Source organism: Eucyclogobius newberryi, unplaced genomic scaffold (genome assembly GCF_026437365.1).
Source record: "Eucyclogobius newberryi isolate DKJ021-1_F unplaced genomic scaffold, fEucNew1.0.hap1 SCAF_14, whole genome shotgun sequence".
In the NCBI taxonomy this organism is placed as follows: Eukaryota; Metazoa; Chordata; class Actinopteri; order Gobiiformes; family Gobiidae; genus Eucyclogobius; species Eucyclogobius newberryi.
The window spans coordinates 18,639,637-18,660,649 of NW_027315768.1; the positions used below are offsets into that span (position 1 = coordinate 18,639,637).

The 21,013-nt window shown below is 39.4% G+C and overlaps 5 protein-coding genes across 6 annotated transcripts; 3 read left to right on the top strand and 2 right to left on the bottom strand.

Moving 5' to 3' along the window:
• The first annotated feature begins 361 nt into the window (after nucleotides 1–361).
• On the top strand, nucleotides 362–6,405 carry tfdp1a (transcription factor Dp-1, a). Of its 2 annotated transcripts, none has more exons than XM_072444718.1 (12): nucleotides 362–447; nucleotides 1,970–2,050; nucleotides 2,127–2,193; nucleotides 2,290–2,411; nucleotides 2,707–2,828; nucleotides 2,895–3,063; nucleotides 3,137–3,283; nucleotides 3,386–3,454; nucleotides 3,562–3,713; nucleotides 3,792–3,958; nucleotides 5,185–5,263; nucleotides 5,339–6,405. In XM_072444718.1, exons 2-12 carry the CDS (start codon nucleotides 2,039–2,041, stop codon nucleotides 5,475–5,477), a joined length of 1,245 nt encoding a protein of 414 aa, XP_072300819.1. In that variant the 5' UTR covers nucleotides 362–447; nucleotides 1,970–2,038; the 3' UTR covers nucleotides 5,478–6,405. The 2 variants fall into 2 exon arrangements, with proteins under 2 accessions (XP_072300819.1, XP_072300818.1); XM_072444717.1 differs by lacking the exon at nucleotides 362–447 and adding an exon at nucleotides 1,262–1,410.
• A 352-nt stretch (nucleotides 6,406–6,757) lies between these two features.
• Nucleotides 6,758–9,480, top strand: LOC140359652 (rhodopsin kinase GRK1-like). Its single transcript, XM_072444719.1, has 7 exons — nucleotides 6,758–7,589; nucleotides 7,972–8,099; nucleotides 8,298–8,455; nucleotides 8,520–8,603; nucleotides 8,682–8,806; nucleotides 8,867–9,068; nucleotides 9,150–9,480. The coding sequence occupies exons 1-7, from the start codon at nucleotides 6,891–6,893 to the stop codon at nucleotides 9,437–9,439; spliced, it is 1,686 nt and encodes a 561-aa protein (XP_072300820.1). The 5' UTR covers nucleotides 6,758–6,890; the 3' UTR covers nucleotides 9,440–9,480.
• Nucleotides 9,481–9,997: 517 nt separating this feature from the next.
• mettl21cb (methyltransferase 21C, AARS1 lysine b) lies at nucleotides 9,998–11,141 on the bottom strand. Its single transcript, XM_072444044.1, has 4 exons — nucleotides 11,058–11,141; nucleotides 10,834–10,988; nucleotides 10,646–10,763; nucleotides 9,998–10,471 (listed from the first exon to the last, which is right to left on the bottom strand). The coding sequence occupies exons 1-4, from the start codon at nucleotides 11,128–11,130 to the stop codon at nucleotides 10,077–10,079; spliced, it is 741 nt and encodes a 246-aa protein (XP_072300145.1). The 5' UTR covers nucleotides 11,131–11,141; the 3' UTR covers nucleotides 9,998–10,076.
• Nucleotides 11,142–13,951: 2,810 nt separating this feature from the next.
• Nucleotides 13,952–16,237, bottom strand: LOC140359180 (uncharacterized). The gene is made up of 6 exons (XM_072444045.1): nucleotides 16,199–16,237; nucleotides 14,944–15,672; nucleotides 14,583–14,665; nucleotides 14,369–14,506; nucleotides 14,181–14,292; nucleotides 13,952–14,049 (listed from the first exon to the last, which is right to left on the bottom strand). Exons 1-6 carry the CDS (start codon nucleotides 16,233–16,235, stop codon nucleotides 13,985–13,987), a joined length of 1,164 nt encoding a protein of 387 aa, XP_072300146.1. The 5' UTR covers nucleotides 16,236–16,237; the 3' UTR covers nucleotides 13,952–13,984.
• Nucleotides 16,238–17,465: 1,228 nt separating this feature from the next.
• jam2b (junctional adhesion molecule 2b) lies at nucleotides 17,466–20,696 on the top strand. The gene is made up of 7 exons (XM_072444046.1): nucleotides 17,466–17,642; nucleotides 19,299–19,364; nucleotides 19,439–19,549; nucleotides 19,626–19,775; nucleotides 19,903–20,084; nucleotides 20,293–20,401; nucleotides 20,476–20,696. Exons 1-7 carry the CDS (start codon nucleotides 17,606–17,608, stop codon nucleotides 20,664–20,666), a joined length of 846 nt encoding a protein of 281 aa, XP_072300147.1. The 5' UTR covers nucleotides 17,466–17,605; the 3' UTR covers nucleotides 20,667–20,696.
• The last annotated feature ends 317 nt before the right edge of the window (nucleotides 20,697–21,013 follow it).

The following is a 21,013-nucleotide window of genomic DNA, read 5'->3' on the forward strand; positions in this document are numbered from 1 at the left end:
CTTTTATGTTTCAGATTTCATATTGTTTTGACAAAAACAAAAACTAGTTTAACATCTGATCTTATTTTTTGCCAAGGCTCTAAGGCACTACATGTTAATGGTGTGAATGCGGCTCTATTGTACCCAAAGGTTCTTTAACTTGTGATGAAAGTGTTTTCTGATTCTTCTGATCCTTTGATCTCCAGTTAATGTTTTTGATTTAGTTGTGTGATGTTTGAAACAGTTGATGCACTTTTTCTCCTGAACGACAGGGGTCACTGTCTCCATATATCATACGGCGCAGGCAGATTGCCCCTGAAAAAAGGTTGTTGCTTTCGTCTCATCGACGCTGTCCAATCAAACGAGGCACCGCCAAGATCCAATTGAGAGACGCACTGTTGTAGTAGCTTAGCCTCGAGTGGATACAGAAGCTAACTAGCTGCTAGCTCCCTGGTGTTGACTGCCCCGGTAAGACCTGGCCTCAGATCACAAGTTTAGTTTACGCAAAATGTAGCCCGGCCAATCGCTGCTATTCGTTTGTTTTAAAGAATGTTTATGATCCGTCATGGTAGTCGTGCTGCATTCAAGGCTGTAATTACTTCATGTAACATTGTGACAGCTGGTTCTGTTAGCGCCTAGCCTGCTTCTAGCCCATTAACGCCGCGAGGCTAACAAAGCGTAGACTCGAGAGAGCCGATCATGTTGACAGTTGGATGGATCGTTACAATATAACAAGGCTATGATCATTACCGCAACAGAAGTATAAATCTGGTTATTAGATCACAACTGGATTCACTTCAAACGGAAAGCGGGAGTGCAAGGTTAATTCAAAGTGCATGTTTCATTGGCCGATAATACGAATTCTTTACCAAAACACGAACACACGGTAGCGGGCTCACGACAAATTAAACGTGTCAGTTCTTTTGTGGATAAAAGTCCTACTATGTGAGTCCTGCACTTCATCAAAAGTATTTTTTGTAAATAGTGATGTCCATTAGATGTGCAAAGATATTTCACATCAAAATACAAGTAAAATCTTGCTTTAAATATATTTATTTTTTTGACAAAGATAGTCGATGCCGGTTTTTCATCAATTGTAATATGTGCGTCATTACTATGGGTGCAAATTACATCAAAACTGTCCTCTTAAAGCCCATTAGTTCTATTAATTACTGTGTTGCTTTTGGCCTATTGTAGAAGCCTGTTGTTGCCACCAAACTTCTGTTATTTGTATTTCTGTAACATTATAAGGTTAAGGTTTATATGATATTCTAAAGGCAATTTAAACAGATGTACCCCTTAGTAAAGGCATTAAAAGCAGATTTAAAGCCTATTATTGTAGTTTCCTGTTTCTGTGGGGATTTAGACCTCCTCTTCCTCCAAACTCAATGCCAACAAAAACAGCCGTCGAAGAAGCAGCAGAGTGCACTCGTAAGTGCACAAAACACCTATACTAATTTGTTTAAACCTCTTAGGTTTTAAATCATTTTATGAACTAATGTGTTCAATTGTATATTTATATGAATCGGTCCTACAAAGGTCACATTTGAGCAATTCCAACCCGTGCAAAACGTGCGCTAGCTTGCTCAGCTAACAGCTAGCAGAACAGTTAGCCTGCTTTACTGAACAAAACTATACACTGGCTATTGGCTATAGATGTTTAAAGGTTCTTTTTACGAGTGCGGTACTTGTATCTTTCGCCACTATGTTCCGTTGCATTGATTATGTCCACACAAAATGGCGAAGCTTTAAAGCATGTTTCATGACATTAAGCAAAAGTTCTATACGAGATCGATATCTAGTACAGGCCCCAGGACACTTGAATACTTTAAAAGTTGTAGAGTTGTAAGTAATTGTGTAAAGATGTAATCAAATGTGTTCAGTTACTTGTAACAAAAGTGCTGATTTTGACATTGGTTGGAGAGCATAACTTTAACAAGTAAAACGAAAGTTGATTCACAATGTGCTTGTTTATACTGTGAATTTCAAGGGCTTGAAAAGTGACAAAAGGAACTTGAAGTTGTAAACTGAAGCTAAACATCCTTGGTCCTTTGGGATCATGGCAAAAGATGTAAGTAATAATAACTCATCCTTTGACATGAATGTTAAGCTAAGCTTGTTAAGATGGCATATTTCTGTTTTGTTAGGCTGGTCTCATTGAAACAAATGGAGAACTAAAGGTCTTTATTGATCAGAATCTGAGTCCTAGTAAAGGTATTGTGCAATATACTATACAATATACTGCACAAAATAACATTGCATTTGTTTTTTATTTCAAGATAGTTGTTTCTAACTTTTATTTCCAAACAGGTGTCCTGTCATTGGTCACTGTTCAGCCCACAGTTACCCCTGTGGCCAAGCAATTGCTACCAAAAACACTTGGGCCATCAAATGTAAATATTGCTGCACATATGCAACATATACCACACATGGTAAGTTACACACAGTTGTTGAGTTCTGTTACTGGCATTTCACTGTGCTCACTCAGAATACTTGGTGATAGACCATGTGCAGTGACCAGACACAAGAAAGATAAAGGCACTTGATCCTAAGCTTATCAATTCTACAGTCAGCAGGATTATACCCATCATCTGATTTTATATATAGATATTATACATACATAACAGATATTAGCTTGTATATCACTTTTGTAAAAGAGCGGTTTACAGCATGTTTAATTGGTTACTGTAATGTGTTTCTAACATTCTTTTTGTATGTATATTTTAGGTGATTGGAACACCACAGAGGCCAACTGTATCCAATACAATATTGATAAACAGTCCACACACTCCCAGTTCTCAGTTCCTTACACAGAGCCAACCACCAGATGCCTCTCCTTGGTCATCTGGGTAAGTGTATGCTGGTCAAAAAACATTTGTCCTTTTGAAAATTATAACTAACAAGTGTGTCTCTAGTAAACGTGGGAAGAAAGGAGAGAAGAATGGCAAAGGCCTGAGACATTTCTCTATGAAAGTCTGTGAGAAGGTACAAAAGAAAGGTGTCACAACCTACAATGAAGTGGCTGATGAACTTGTTGCAGAATTCAGCTCAGCTGCAGACAACCACATGTCCCCTAATGACGCAGTAAGTTCTGGAAATATATTTAAACATTATGCTGGACCTTCGATTAAAATCTTGTAATTTCGATCTATTATAGCATGTGTATGACCAGAAAAACATTCGGAGGCGTGTTTATGATGCACTCAATGTGCTGATGGCCATGAACATAATCTCAAAAGAGAAGAAGGAAATCAAGTGGATTGGTTTACCCACTAACTCCGCTCAGGAGTGCCAAAACCTTGAGGTAAGAATACTCAATATTACTCTGATTTTTGCAGTGTTAGTTTAATTTCTGTTGTTTTTTTGTTTCTAATATTTGCATATCAAAACATTATGTTAAATGTAGGTGGAGAGACAAAGGCGGCTCGAAAGGATAAAACAAAAACAGTCACAGCTTCAGGAGCTCATTCTACAGGTGTGAAGTTATTGTTTGTAATAATAAAAATATATTTCTTCTTTAATTGAATTCCTTAATTGACTTTGGAAACTATATTCACTGAAATTATCTTTCTTTCTGTACAGCAAATAGCTTTCAAGAACTTGGTGCAACGGAACAGACAGACTGAACAACAGGCAAATAGACCTCCACCTCCAAATTCAATTATACATCTTCCATTCATTATTGTCAACACCAGCAAGAAGACAGTGATTGACTGTAGCATTTCTAATGACAAGTATTTACTTTGTTCAAACTTATGTAGAACTAACAAATCATTGATCTTCATTAAACAAATCCCTTTTTTCTTTTGTAGGTTTGAGTATTTGTTCAATTTTGATAGCATGTTTGAGATCCACGACGATATTGAGGTGTTGAAACGCATGGGTATGGCTTGTGGCTTGGAGGTGGGAAAATGTTCTCCAGAGGACTTAAAGGTTGCACGCAGTTTGGTGCCAAAAGCCCTCGAGCCTTATGTTATTGGTGAGTATCAAAGACAGCCTTATTTACCCATAATTCCTAGAAAATTGCAATGTGTAGATTACCAAAACACTCAGCACTGACTTTATTCACACTGTACACCTAGTCCTGCCTGGTAAGTTACCAGGGAAATTACTCAATCCTGATGTGCAGGGAATTCAGTTCATGCTTCATTCACTCATGTTGCTGCTCTGGCAAAATGCCAGGTAAATTCCCAGGTTAGGCTGTATGTGTGAATCTTTTAGATTTCAACGAAGAGCATAATATGGTATATCTTTATATTTAAGTTAAAGTTTCATACATGAGCTAGTAGGTTAGCTGCTTGATGCATTGGGCCTCTTCATTGGTTTCAACTTCCTGTTTATAAGTGACACTTTAGGGACTTGAGAAGTTGTCAACATTAGTATAACAAAGCATGTATAACTGCAGAGGCCCAACAGCGACAGGTTCTTAGACAGCAGGGGGCAGTAGAGAGCAACTAAAGTCAAAATAACAGGAGTTCTAGCAATATTTTAACAGATTTTGTTGGATGTGAAACTGGGTTCTGAATTGTTGCTGCTTTTTCCATACATACTGTATATGCTGTCCTATCACTGTAAAAATAGTCAACTAGCCTCTATTAGTATAGTTGTTGTAGCCCTAGAGTGAGGTACACTGGAACTCCTCCCTTACCTTTCTCCATGGAAAGGGGATAATATGTTTGACACAGCAGGTCGCATGCTCAAGCATTAAAATGGATGAGTACGTTGATGCACACATTTTGACCATGTTACAAATATGTGGCATGCTAAGCAGACTATCTGTTTGTTGCTGGGCACCGTTTTTTAATGTTTTTTCAGTGAGTGCATTAAGATTTCATGAATTACAGGCATTAATCATAGCTCCCTCTGCCATTGGACACATGAACACTTAACACCTGCCACTTTAGCTATTATTCAAACCAATAATCATTCATTGTACTGCTCATTTTTGCATGATTCTGACCAACTGTAAATTGTGTATATATTCAGACCAAGTCTATTATTTTCTGTAAATTGTAAAATTGTACGCATGTCCTTTTTGATATATTTTGCTACCGTTTCTATTCATTGTTGTATTTTGCACCTTGCCAAAGAAGGTTCCTTGTTTGTGAATTCTGTTCGACAATGGCAATAAACCTTTCTGAGTTTAACGACTGAACGGTTTCTATTGCCAGCTCTAAAATCTACTCAAATTATGTTTCCTTACAGAGATGGCCAAGGGACCCATTAGCAACGTTTACATGACTGGTGGCTCTTCTGCTAATGGAGCCAGATACCCTGCTAGCAGGTGTGATCTCTTTACAGACTTTCATTTCCTCAACACAAGTATTACACTGTAACCTTTTGTACATTGTTTTGACAGCGATGGTTGTACTGATGGCACCATGGCTTCTAGCTCAAATGACTCTCACTACAGCGGCTCACGTGTGGAGACTCCTGTGTCTTACATGGGAGATGATGATGAAGAGGATGAGTATGATGAGAATGAGGATGAAGACTAACCTATTTACACTTGACTCCAACAAGCACAGTCCTTAAAATCACCTGTGGGAATTTAGTCCCCTTTCCCCAGTTTTCAATGCTTGCATTTCTGGTTTACTCAGGGGAGAGGTTCAGTGGAGAAAAAGAAACGCAGGTGTGTAATGCGCCTTTACTTCTGTGTTTGAATCACAAGCACCTGCACCGTTGAGGTGTTGAAGGGAACTGTTGCTCAACAAAGTCACTATGTCCAGTCTTGATAAGCCATCCCTCTAGAAACATCTGTAAAACGTACTGCTGTTGGAGAATGTATAATGTAGTACTTGGAATTTCTTTCTCTGTTGCGATGAACATGCGGCAGACCCAGTGATCAAAAGTTGCAGGATGGTCAAATTGTCTGCTTTAACATGCTGATGATGCAACACCAAGGACTTTGATAACTCAACTAATATGGCTGACATACCATCCAACAATGTGGCTGCACCATTTTGTCAATATATTTTTGTTTGTGTTCCAGCAAAACTTAGAACTGATTTCTTAACCCTGGTTGTGTTGGGCTGGCTTCCTTCTGTTCTGTAGGCAGCTGCTTTCATGTTTGCTAGATTTGTTTTGTATTCTTAAAGAGTTTTCCTACATTGCCCTGCAACGCCTTGGTAGTGTTTGTTTGCAAAATAATGGCACCAGCAAGGTAAACCCCATCATAACACAGGTTCTTAATAGGTAAATAAGCTTTGTTACGTGTAAGAATCTTATGACAATTGTAGTGTAGAGTATCCTGTAGAGGCCAGTGGTAAAATAGACCTACCAAAACTGTTGTAACAAATGTGTTTGTATAGGTCTTTATGTACCCATTCAAAGATCTCTCTTTTAAACTGAGCAATGTGTACTGACTCTTCCAAATACGTTTTGTGTAATCTAATAAGTTTTCAAATTAAATATAGATTGTTTTAATTTGCTTCTATAATCATTTCTTTATATATTATGATATGTTGATGTGTTAAATGTGTCTTATTGTGATCAAAAGGGCTGACTGTCCACTACATATTGTTTGGAAGGCTTGTTAAGAAACACGGTCAACATCTAAAATGATAAAGATAATACAATGCACATTACAGGCCTACATACAATCTGCAGTGACTCTTCACATGGTCAAATATGTATATGCAGGAGAACATGCATGATATATTTATTTGACCTTTTGTGATGCCGACTGTTCTGTTCTTACAAGAGCTTGAGTCTTTGTCTGGGGCATTAAGGTGTTAGGATTATTGAAAGGTGTTGACTCAGGTGTGTGTGGCATCCTCCTGTTACAGTCCTTGTAACTAGTTCAGACCCCAACCTCCACAGGCATCTGCAACGTCTCCAAAGTCTACACATTAGTTTAGTTTTTAGGGGTTTCGCGACTGTCTTTGCTGCATGATCATTTGCTCTACACCATGGATATCGGTGGTTTAACAACAGTGGTTGCAAATTCAGCCTACATTAATGCTCGAGGAAGTATTGATGGCTCTAATTCAGCAGCAGCGCGGGATAAGAAGTACCATTCACGCCTCAAACTACCGCACATCACTGTGTGTGAGGACCTGAGAGAAACTCTGGATTTGGCTTTTGATTCTACATGTGTAGATCAGCCCATTGGCAAACGTCTGTTCAGGGAATTTCTTGATTCCAAGCAGGAATATCATGGAGCTTGTCGATTGTGGAAGGATCTCGAGGACTACGATATGGCAGAAGACTCTGAAAGAGTCAAGAAGGCCTCAAAGATAGTCCAGCGCTACATGGATGCTTCTGCGAAGCATTACTGTCCATTTCTCCCTGAGGAGATCGTAGCTAAAGTGAAAGAAGCTCAAGAGGCCGCAGGCGATGGTCTGTTTGCCCCCTCACTGGCCTCGACATTAAAATATCTGCGAGAGGCACCCTATACTTTCTTTTTAGAAAGTATGTACCTGAAGAGATTTTTGCAGTGGAAGTGGCTTGAAATGCAGCCCATGGATGCAGACTGGTTCCTGGATTTCCGTGTGCTGGGCAAAGGAGGGTTCGGGGAGGTATCAGCATGTCAAATGAAAGCCACAGGAAAACTGTATGCCTGTAAAAAACTAAACAAGAAGAGACTGAAGAAGAGGAAAGGATTTGAGGTGAGTAACATTTGCTTTTCTGAGACGAATGCAGATCTAATGTAGTTTATATATTCCTGCAATAGAGAGCAATACTGTAATGCTGAGTAATTGTTACATAAATAGTTGACAAATATAATTGACAAATGGCTCACGTCTTCCATGGGACGTCCTGGTTTACTCATCTTGGCCCATTACCCTGTCTTTATCCTGTATTACAAATCTAATTGGCAGAGATGAGATTACTTGGGCTTGAAAGCTCACCTGAATGTCACGCCCTGCAAACTTGCACATAGCCTTTTGCTTCATTTGGCCTGTACTTTTTTGTGTAATTGGCGTTGCTGAAGCTGAAAACGTGATTTGCCTGTTTTTATAATGTAGATTTCATTTGTATGTTTCTCAGGGCGCGATGGTGGAGAAGCGCGTCCTCGAGAGGGTTCACAGTCGCTTCATTGTGTCCCTCGCATATGCTTTTCAGACTAAAGAGGAACTTTGTCTGGTTATGACGATCATGAATGGTGGAGATCTCAAGTAACTTGACCTTTTTTAGTACAAGAAATGGAAATAATAAACTCATTGTGCTTTTTTAATTTAAGATAACACATTACTTTTTGTATGTAACCTAATCTAAATACTTGCCATATATTAATTGTTTTTGTTTGATCTGTGCATATTCATACTGTTTAATTGCTTTTTATTCATCAATAACTGTGTTTCTGTTTTATAAAGATACCATATCTACCTGGTGGATGAGAACAACCCAGGGTTTGATGAAACAAGGGCCTGTTTCTACATTGCTCAAATAATCCAGGGTTTAGAGCATTTACACCAGAAAAGAATCATATACAGGGATCTGAAGCCTGAAAACGTGTTGTTAGACAATGACGGTAACTGTACTTTTCATGAATTTCTATCTGTGTTTGTATTTTAACTTAAATCATTCTGTTTCAGGAAATGTACGTATATCAGATTTAGGCCTAGCAGTAGAGCTGAAAGAGGGGAAGACGATGACAAAGGGTTATGCCGGCACACCAGGTATTTGTGCAAAGATGAAATTCAACTTATATTAGATATTTGCACACTCTCAAATGGTTGTCTTTCTGTCATGCACAGGATACATGCCTCCCGAAATGCTGAAAGGAGAGAAGTATGACCACTCTTGTGACTACTTTTCTCTTGGTGTAACTCTCTTTGAGTTTATCGCTGCTAAAAACCCATTTAGGAACAGAGGAGAGAAGGTTGGTATTTGTACAGCGTTCTGTCAAAAATGTATTGGTTAAATAACTGTTCTTGTTTAGGTGGAAAAGGAGGAAATGAAGGAGCGTATGCTAACATTGGAAGTTGCATACAGTGACATATTCAGTGATGATGCTAAAGGTCTCTGTGGAGGCTTGTTGGCAAAAGAAGCTAGCAATAGAATGGGCTTCAAAAATGGAAGCTGTGATGAACTCCGTGCACATCCGTTTTTTAAAAATATCAATTGGAGGAAGTTGAATGAAGGTACATCAAATTAAAAAATAAATAATAAACTTTATGTGTTTGTTTGTGTCTTGTTAAAATATATTTCTTCGGCTTCTTCAGGCATCCTGGCTCCTCCTTTTGTACCTGATCCCAAAGTGGTGTATGCTAAAAGTTTGGATGACGTTGGTGCTTTTTCCTCTGTAAAAGGCGTTGCCCTAGATGATCATGACAAGACCTTTTTTGACGAGTTTTCCACAGGCAACATCTCCATCCCATGGCAGGAAGAGATGATCGAAATGGGCATTTATGGAGAGCTGAATGTTTGGGGTCCAGACGGAACAGTCCCTAACGACCTCCGTAGGGAGTCAATTTTAGAGCAACCAAAGTCTTCCACATGCTGCATGTCCTAAAGTAATTTTGCCACACAAAAGAGTTGCTCAGTTGAAACAAATTGAGTCATGGATCCCCTGTGACTGATTATATAGGCCTTTTTTAATAATATCTAGTGTTAATGCTGCACTATGTAACATTCCAGTGGAGTCTGCCACTTGTGTGTTTGCTTTACCTGGAATGTTCTATAGTAGGCCTATAATAATCTTCATCAAATCATCTGAAGACAAGTGAGGTAACACTCAGGGCTAAGTATTTACTTTTACCATGGAAACAATCAGGTTCCACCAGAGAAGTTACATAGTGCACCTTTAGGCTTTGTATAATATAACTTAAACTTTTTTTTTTTGCTGCTGTCGTCATGTAATCTGGAAATGTGTCCTCAAACACTATCAAACCTTTTCCAGCATGAACTTTATTTTGATTGTAATCAATACAGTTTATAGAAATTGTATGTATTAGTTGATTTTAAACACATCACACAAACATGAACAAAGTTCACTACCATACCATGTTGTCAAACACTTTTGGAATGTCAATCAGAATAATAAAGAATGATTTAAAAAAATGTGTGAACATTTTATAATTTCTAAGAGACAATTTATTTTGAGTAGTTTAAACCACAGATGAAATACTGTCACTACACCAAATGCTCTGTCACTTTGCTGTGGCCATATATATCCTGACGTCCTCCTGGGGGAGCTCAGACAGCATTGCAGTGTTAAAATTCCCTGTAAAGCACTCAGTAAACTTTAGGTCGGACTGAAAACGGATCTTGTTGGCCCACAACAAAGTTGTGCCGCTACCCGGTCTGCAGAAGTGATGCATGGTTTTCAGTAATTCCTCCAAACATTCATGGTGATAGACCACATCTGCTGCTAGCACATAGTCGTAGTGGTAAGACGGCTGTGGAAAGTCCCTGTCCAGGTCGAGGCCCCAGGTCAGAGGAGCCACCTGAGGAGTGTAGCGTGTGCGGCCCTTTGTGTTTCGCAAGAGGTTAAAGGTCAGATTGGACAAAATATCTGGCTTGTCAGTCGCTGTCACCCAGGCACCTAAGGAAATAAAATGGTGTAATGATTGTCATTTTTATATTGTGATTACTAACAACATTTTCCGTTTTCTGTCACGCTTAGATCTTCATATACTGTAATATCTTTGACTAGACTGACTTATCTCCTCTGATCTTAATTCTCAACAGATCATTTTCACCACAAAACATGACTTACCCAACAGACTTGCCACGATGGAAAGTAACCCAGTCCCTGCACCAATCTCTAGGACTGCTTTATCCATAAGGTTAACTTGTTGCTGGTTATTCTCCAAAAAATGGCACAAAGCAACACACTATAAACAAATTGCAGTTATAATATCAACAAACGAGCATTAGTTTTACTTCCCTGAATGCTACACTTACCCCAGGCCATATCAAAGCACCATATGTATCTATAGACTCTCTGATGCTGATGTCATGTCCCACAAAACAGAAGGACTCTTTTCCCAATGAGTAGAAGACACTGGGCTCCCAATTATTCCGGCGGTCCAGAGCCTCCACAGCCATAAGCTTTTGGTCTGTTGAAGACAAATTACTCCTTTCAATATTGTGTGCCCCTTAAAAGATATTTCACTGATTTTGCATACCCTCCTCAGCCAGCTTCTGCTCCTCTTCAGTCCGTCTGTCCAGCAGAGTCTGTTTTTTTGATAGAGTCTCCATCTATTAACAGTATGGAGAAAGATGGAAACGCTGTGTTCTCAAATGAATATACCACGGATGGTATGAACGCCTCTGATGAAACCCACTCTGATTCACAGAAAAGCAGTCACTTAGACATTATCTTCTGCTAAGTTCCAGATATTGGCTCAAAAAGGAAAAAAGAGTGTACATTCTATGACTACAACATAATTTGTCCAATCACACACACAATACAACTGATGTATAAGAAATGTGAAAAGTTACCTACCTGTGGAAAGTGGTCAACTCTTGCTTTCCTCTGGGTGTGTGCTATGGCCTGTTATGTGCTCATGTTTATAGATGCAGTATTGTTCATGACACACCCCTGACCATGGCCGGGGTCCCATGTCCCAACAGAAATACCATAACTCAATTATGAATTTATGTCCCTGCGCGCTGTAATATTTATATATATTTTTTTACTTACTTTTTTGAGGGGCTGGGATGTGAGTGCTATTTACAAAGCTAATTATGTATTTTTGTGTTGATCTGATATCTAATTTAATTGCTTCACTTACTTAAATTGCTTTTTAACTGATTATTTAGCTATTTATTGTTTGAAAACTATGGATTTTAAAGACATTAACATGCAAACCAGGATGCAATATAGTAATTCAAGTCTAGTAACTTGCTCTTTGTCTACTGGACGTTTATTCCTTTGGAGACTTTTTCATCATCTAACTAGTATTTTAATTAAAATTAAAATTAAAATTATTATTTTTTATTTATTTTTTAACCCCCGAGTTTAGTGTTTAGTAACAAAGCGTGCAGCGATAAGTGCTGACATTTTTGTCCTGTGAAAGGATAGTAGACATAGTTGGAATGGCCACGCACAATGCAAACATTTTATGGGTGGCCATTGAGACAGAGGCATTTGATGGATTTGGGATTATACAGACATGCCTCAGAGTTGAGCACAGAGAATTCATCGCTGCAAATGGAAGCAGCAAATACTAGGGCATGTAACACAAATGACTTGGGGAGACAGATGTCTAGTCATGCCAATACACACTTTAGTAACAGGACAAAACAAATTGGGATTTCAGGAGTTTCAAGATCTGTAGATAGCTATGCCAACTTTTCTAAATACAACTTTATTTATACTGGTTTGTTTTCACTAGTGATGATTAGTAATATCTTCAAGACTTCAAGTCACTATGCAGGGCATCTTAAAATTCTTATACTTGTAATAGTATGTATGGTCTAAATATAAAATGTGTTACCCCTATTATTTACTCCAAAGCTTACAATAAACTATATGACTAAGAATAGACTGGAAATGCACGTTGGAGCCTCCTAAATCCACCCAAAGTCACCTTTCCGGGTAAAAGAACAATAGTCAGCCTTAAAGGCTCACAAAAGCCCAGGGCATGTTTTTAAAGCATTACTACTACCCATGCTGTTAGTGTGTGTTTGTTGTGGGTGAATCAATATGTGTGGTGTATATATATATATATATATATATATATATATATATATATATATATGGAACTGGCCAAAACAATAATAGGGGGATAAAGAGCTACTAGTTGTCACTGCTGAATTGGTAATCCTCACCTCCATGTCCAGATGTCACGGAAAGGTTGTGTGCCAGTGGAACATTTCATTCCCTGCAACATGTGAGTCCCATAAGGATTTACAGAAGCGACATGTGTAGTACTAGCGTGTCAGTGCATCCATTAATAAGTGTTAAGCTCCTGCTATTTAAATGTGAGGTGTGAACTGGTATACAAAAGGCCCAGCTGCTACAAGACAAAAGATATTAATCAAATGTACCCAAACATAATGAAGTGGAGGTTAGGATATATTATAGTGAATGATTAACTAACAGCAGTGCCACAAAGAGAAACAAGTGCATAAACCTCTGGGTGAGCTGAAGCCACACTAAGACTAAGACTTCACAAGATTATGAAGAACCATTCACAGAGTATGAATAATGTATAGAAATTAGGCCTGTTCTCAAAATATTCTTGGCAATACACATTTTAATACAGAGATGCATTTTGTGACCTTATAAGCAATATATTTTCATTATAAATGGCAGAGTTCTAGATGTAAATACATACTCAACTACTGCATCAAGGCTGAATCTGCTGAGCTGGAAAGGTGACTTATTCATATGACAAATGTATTCTGATATCAAGCACATTGTGAACATGAAATTCCAATGCATTTTATCATCCTACATATTCAAAACATAATTTTAGTAAAACCTTTAACACAAATTTTAAGGGATACTTGATCAAGCATCCAGCTCTGTATCGAATACCTAATCCAAATAGGAATAATGAATACCAAATACTGTACCGTGACAGATTATAGGCTTAAATTTATTCATTAAGGATCATCTATTTTTATAGAATTACTTGACATACGCAAATACAAAGCAAGTAAGTCACCAGACAGTCACATACAGTCATGAAATCCTGCTCTTCACAACCCGACCCACACACTCCTCCATTGAATCTATACAGAAACACACAGTCTTCATACAGAATCATGACATTTGAACACATGTGGGGTCCATTCACACATACAGCCAATTTTATTCCTAATTTGGATTTGGTTCGTTCCTGGTCCAGCCCAGTTTTCATTTTGGGTCCAGTCGAAATGTTGATGTGGTGTGTGTATTTAACTTGACATACATGATGAAGTTATGGACCATAGCTCTGTAATCAGCTTGTTCTAATCAAACATTTCACAAAGGGCATTCTGAAATATGGATGCTCCAAGTTGAGAATGTATAATAAACAAATGAGAACATAACTGATGCTTATATATTATAATTTTATTGTTATTTATACAAACATCTGTACATTTATTTATAACATTTAGCCTACAGATAAGGGTAGGAGCAGATAAAGGCCTGAGGTTCCCAACATGTGAAGTCATTGAACTTTCCTGAGTAACACACAAAAGGTTAAGCAATTTTGAGTATTTGTAATCATAACTATATATATATATATATATATATATATATATATATATATATATATATATATATGTGTGTGTGTGTTGCAGTTGAGACTTACCTGATGCCAGCACTTCCACGCATTCCTCTAAATTGGATGTGTTGTTTGGTTCGCCCCACAACCAATCAGCATAGCCCCAGTGAGATCCATCCAACCACACAAAACGATCAGTCTGACACAGAATGGCACATTTTATTCACTTAATAATTAATTTGCATTGTTTGAATGTACTTATCATTGCCACTTACATCCAAGAAGCGAATCCCACCAACCCACGTCCTCCTGGTGCCTCCATTTCGCCTCATCAGTGCCATCATCTCATTGTGGACGTTTAGGCTTGTGATCGAAGCTAAGTGGCCACCAGGGGAACTTTCTTGACAAAAAATCTGAAGATAGAACAGTCATAAACATAATGCAGTGTGAGCTTAACTCTGTATATTGTTTATTGCCTAATGGTGTTACCTCTGCCTCAGCTGCTTTCTTAGGATTTGTGAAAAACTGGAAACACTTCCCTTGAAGCGCAACACCAGAACAAGAGCGCCGCCCTGTGGATTAAAGGTTAGGTTACACTCTTTGTTGCAGTACTAACCCTACAGAAGGCCACAGTTACACTAGCAAGCTCAAGCTGTTGGAAGACGTTTGAATTTAACCCTCTGCAACTTAATAATAATTGGCATGTATTATACGCTTTACTCCTACTATTCCTTATTATGACTTCTACTACAACCTTTTTTGGTATCACGTGGGGGGCAAAAAGTCATTAAACATAGGCCTATTGTGAGTCTTTGTTCCTTATGACTGGTGTAGGTTATATAGATCTTACCATGCACCACTTGCTCCACAGATGGCAGCATGTCAGCCTGTTCCTCAGACTCCAGCCTCATAAACAGCTCATCACTGGAGGAAAGTCCTCCCAGTGCATCGAACATAGGGCCTTCTTCTTCCATGGCCACAGCGAGTGGTGCATTTTGCTCATTCATGAACTGATCTCCATTGCCATCTGGCTCCAAGAACATTGCTGGTTCTTCATACACACCATTGTCCGTGTGTAAAAGCTCGTCACGTTGCAGATCCTCCTCATTGATCAAAGGCTCCAGCTCCATAATAGGCTGCTCAAAGTCGTATTTGGCCTCGTTGGGTTCACTGTCCTTATCTTGTTCTACAGTCTCAATAGTTTCTGCCATTGGCTCCAGATTCCACCACAGCCCCCTGTTATCTTCAAGTTCCGTAAACTCAGACTCTAAATTCACTTCTTCAACTAGTTCATCTTTTTTCTCTGTTGCTATTTCATTGTTGTCTCCGATTGAATCTGTCTTAACTTGTGGGTCCTCGACAAATTCAGTCATCTGGACTTCTGGCCTCTCCATCTGCTCCTTTTTATCCAGCTGTGGGTCAGACAGTTGGAGCTCTTTGCTGAGTTTAGGCTGAGGTGCAGGGTTTTCCACCACCACATGGCCCATGACAGGCAACAGGTCGCCCACCAGAGGGCGCTGGTCTGCTGCAGGAAGAGGAGCTTGTGCCTCCTTCTGCTCAACCGGCAATCCCAAAGCAACTGCAAACAGGAAGTGACAATCAACAATGCTGCTAAAATTAGGATGGGAGTCACTTAGATCATGCCTGGGTCCTGTTCAGATTATAGAAGGACACAACGCAAGTCTTGAGAAATAATGATTTGATATATTTGCCAAATTTGACATAAATAGGTGACTGCATTCAAGTCAACCTCTTTAAGTGTCTATAATGTCAATAATACACAAATATTTTTTGATTGTAAGAAGTAGTTCTTTCAATATTTTAATAATTTGTATTCATTTCACCTGGCAAAATGTTAAAAACTAATTATTATTATATTACTAATTATTTACCATGTTGGAGTGTACTAGAAAACAATAACGGGAAAGTGCGTGGACAGAAAACAGTTAATATTTGCATTAACTTTAATACGCAGCGTAAGAACGAATCATTTGTTCGGAAAACAGTTACACAAATCCTTAAAAATGTCCTTTAATTTACATTTAAAAGCAGAAAGAGATCATAGAACACCACAGTAATATAACGGTAATGGATATGTTACTTACCTGATAGAACTACAGAGAGCAGTGCAAGTGTCTTCATTTTGTCTTTGTATGGCAATGATCTGTATTAGCAAAGTCAATTCTATTTGTACTCCAGTTTTATCTGTGGGTTTATGGTTTGTTTTATCTTTACTCTCACAATCTGGCAGTTGGTTTAATACCTTGTTAGTTAATGTGTATCTGTTCTTCCTGTCAAAACTTGTTTCCTTCTTCCTGCTGGGACTGTCATGATAGGAGCAGTTCAAAGTACTTTGTTAAGATGCTTTATATTATCATAGGCTAGACACTAAAGGTATTATTACAGTTTATAGCTAGTGTTGATGTCAGTATGTTTCTGGAGCAAACTGCCGTATTTGCCTGTTCTCGTATCAATAGTCCTAAAGTGTAGGCCATGATCCTCGCTCAGATCAAAGGAGTCCCTGGACACAACTGCATCACGGTTATGTGTGCACTTGGCTCCAGGGCTGGAATTTTAAGATACATGAAACAAAATTGTGCAAAGATTGAGACTTAACTCAGACATAGTCAAACCCAGTAACTGAGTGATTTCAATCCCACACACTCAAACAACCCCTTGAGTTGTGTCGGGAGCATTCTGTGTGAATGTACCGTTTGTTTTGTGGCCCAGTTGTGCTGTGACTGATGTGTCAAGTGTGTGTTATATGACATTAGGTCTACATGAGCGCAGCAGCTGAGGTTGTAGATGGAGAACAGGTGCTGCTGAGGGTTTGAGAGTCTCAGTGTCTTTGGTTGAGTGTGTGTTCTTTCTTGTGCACGTGTCTGAGAGGAGAGCTTGTCTGCGGCTCTCTGTGTGAGCACCAACTGTGAGCACGTGTGCACAGGACGACTCACTGACAATGTGATGTTGTGTGCTGCTCTGGTGCACAGAAACCCAATAGCCAAGGACACAGTAGCTGGGCCGCAGCTGTCCCATCTCTGCACCTTTGATTACAACTGTCCACCCATGAACTTTAACCCAGCTCAGTTTTGTATTTGAACAAATAATTATCTTTGAGGAATTATTGTCTTGAGACTGACTGAATTCTGGTTTAATCTTTTTTTCTGCATACAATTATTATCATTATTTCTTTTTTCCTTTTGTTTCTCCATTGAATGATTTCATCCTTCAAAACGCACTTAAATGTGGGGCACGTTATAACACGCGGAACAGGGATCATATTTTAATCCAGTTATAAGTATAAGTGTTGCAGCAGTTGTTTTTTGTATTTATTTGAGCAAAAGCCCCTCTCAGGGCCGTGTCCAGAGCGCGCGTGCCCGCCCCCGCAGCAGATGTAACGTGAAGACCCTGCAAAGTTTGAAGACCTCCTTCATCCAGACTTTACCAACTCCTCCAGACTCCAAGCCTGAAGTGCACCGCTGTCCCGGGACGCAGATCTGTTGACTTTGGAGATGCTGACACGGCCTCTTCTCATCACCCTGCTGTTCTGTGAGACTTATCTCCTCTTTTTATTAGCTGTACTGTTAAATGCAATTAGTTGGAATATGCTGCATGTATATCAGTTGAAATAATCATGTGTGGCTGAGCGAACCCTTTGTAACTACTCATGTTTCACACTTTAACTAAACAATATCACTGCTATTTTCAATTCGACTGTTAAAGCCATGTTCAGTTTACTTCATGTGGGCCATGTAACAGAAGTGCATGGTCTTACTTGAGTCGGATATGCTGACGCGGTGTTGTGAATAGTTGGCTATAGGATTATTACATTATTAGAATAAATGGATGGTTTTGTGCACGTTTGCGTGTGCGCGGGTGCCGCGGGTGCCGCGGGTGCCGCGGGTGTCGGGCTGCGCGCGCAAAGATCGGATCGGTCTAATTGGCGTGGCTCGGTGTTTACGTTACAGTCGCTGTGACGGCGTTTGAACCGGAGATAGAGCAGATCTGGTTTGGATGCTGCCATGATCCCAGCGTTTCATTTGGGAGATAGCCCTCCGCTGACCTCTGTGCTAATTAGACGGAGATTTAAAGGCCACTTTTCATCTCTGAAACACGTATTTGATGTTTGTCTGGGCAAACGGCGTTTTCCAAACAAACTTTATGTCTGTAGTTAACTTACATCACAGCGGCCTTGTGTTTTGATCTTTGTTTCATCCACCCAGAGGCAACTACATTATTTTAAATAGTTTTGGCGCGATAGGACAATTTCTCAACGCCTACAATATAACCATTTTGTGGAAATGATTCAACTGGTTTATCTATTTGAAAGGACAATGTAACTTAGAAATAAATACCTTTCACCAAATTATTACAAATGATGTGTCCATCTGTAGATATTATAATATCTATAATATGTATGTGAGAAAGGCCATCAATGTCTCATTAATTATGCTTTGAAGAAAAACAGTAGTTTATTATATTCATTTATGACACTGCAAAGTACATTTCAATAGTGCTCTCCCAGGACCCACCAAGCATCACCAGGAAATATTTTTTTTCTTACCAGTTTTCCAGTTCTACTTGGATCTTTTAATGGGACCCCTAACAGCAGAAGCTCTCCGTCATTTACACAGTCCTGTGCTGTTTTGACTGAGAAGGTTAAGAAGTTTAAGTGTGGATCATGTGGGTGTCTTAGGTTAATTGAAAGTTATATTTGCTGAATTAATTTAGTGTGTTTATGTTGTGAAATGTGCTGAGGGTCGAGTTGGTCAGAGCAGTGATCAAAAGTCATGCAGCGAGGCCAGCTGAGGAGGATAAGGTTACTACTGTCACACAGATCAGCTTTGTTTTCAAAAATGACTGCCAAAAATATATACAAAATGTCTATTCATTTGTAAAACAGTTTTTATACTTGTTTAATGTTTATATTGATTGGAATTCTGGATAATGTGGTTTATTGCCTGTTAGGTTGAAATGCATTTGTTCTGTTGTGTGCCTGAGAGCAGGACAGACCCTTGGAGGAGGTTATCTGGTCAGGGTTGAGCGTCTTGTCAGAGAGTCATCCGTCTTTCCCACATTCCTCCTCTGTGCCTGGCACCACCGGGGTCTATTGGCTCTTACTGTTCAGAGAGAGAAGAAGGAGAAATGTCCCTTTTCTCAGCATTAACCGATTCATTTGAAGTGCTTTTTCCCCCTTTCCTTCAGGCCCTGCTTGTTTGTCAGTGGCAGTCAGCAGCAGTAAACCCAATGTAGAGGTACATGAACACACTGGTGAGATTCAGAACCACTCACATCCATTGCTCTAAATATAATATTTTACACTTATATTGCTGCCTTCTTTCCAGATGCTGTGCTGTCCTGTGAGTTCAGGACAGAGAAGGACCAAAACCCTCGGATTGAGTGGAAGAAAAAAGGAAACGGCGTGACATTTGTGTACTTCAACAATAAATTTACAAGTAAGACATTCCCACAATTATCTTATTAGTGCATATATTTGAAATAATGTCAGATTTACTTCACTTTCTCATTAAGGCTCTTATGCATCTCGGGCTAAGATCGAGGGAGCCACACTCACCATCCACTCGGTGACTCAGAAGGACTCAGGGGATTATCGCTGTGAGGTCACTGCTAGTGATGATCATGTAAACCTTGGGGAAGCTACAGTCACCCTAAATGTTTTAGGTATAATCCTTATATTGTGTATGTACATCCTTACTGACATTTCCTTCCAACATATTCAAGCTTTCCCTTGTCTTTAGAACTCACAACCATACACATTCACCTTTGATCCGTGCTGTTCTCTTGTCAGTGCCTCCTCATATCCCGTCCTGTGAGGTGCCCAGTCCAGTGTTTGTGGGCTCCAGTCTCGAGCTCCACTGTAAGGACAAGCTGAGCGTGCCTCCTGCCACATACCGCTGGTACAAGGACAACAAAGGCCTGACAGCTACACAGGACACGCCGTACAACATAGACCCCAGCAAAGGCACTCTGGTCAGTGAAACATGGGCACACAATGATTTATTTAGAATGTATTTAGAACGATTATTGAACAGACCACATCAGACTAAACACAGTGCAGAGCAGGACAGGAGCGATTCATCATCACAGACTCAGGAGTGGTCAAACAGAGAGAACAATTAGCATTTTGCATTACATCTTTTACCATGCACTGACTGACGTATTGTTTGGTGTGGAGCAGAAGTTTAAGAGCGTCTCCAAACTCGACGCGGGAATGTATCGCTGTGAGTCCTCCAACAATGCCGGGGCGCCCAAGAGCTGTGTGGCCCAACAACTCAAAATTATTGACTGTAAGTATTTTTTTTACCTTGATGCATTTTAAAGCAGTCGTAAACACTCTTATCGAGCGAATGTGTTTGTCCAGATCCGTTGAATCTGACCATCCTGATCGCTGGAGCCGCCGGCCTTGTGACGCTCTTCATCCTCTGCTGCATCTGTGTGTGTGTTTGTCGACGCAGAGGATGTTGTGGAAGTGAGTCTTTACTGCACCTGCTCAACATGTTTAGTGGTCATGTATTTGTAAAAACGTGGCAATACACCATGTCCTGCGTTTGACTTCCCGGGAGGCATTTCAGCGTGGACTTTGCTTGTTCTGCTCGTGTCTGCACAGGTTTCCTCTATTACTAAAACCCTGCACAATAAGCTCCTCCCCTCTGAGACTCCTAATCTCAGTGGAACTTTCCTTGTTCAATAAAGGTTGATAAAATAAGATTTACTGTCCTGGCCTAGTATACTGGTATTTTATAATCCTCACATTGAACATATTGTAAACAATTTGGAATGGAATATTAAGTTATACTTTTGCCTTTAAAGAATGATAGAACCATTCTTTTCAGTCATTACTACCTAAGTGAAAACAGTCATGGGTAATTAGTATTTTTTTTAAAGGTTCACTATGTAAC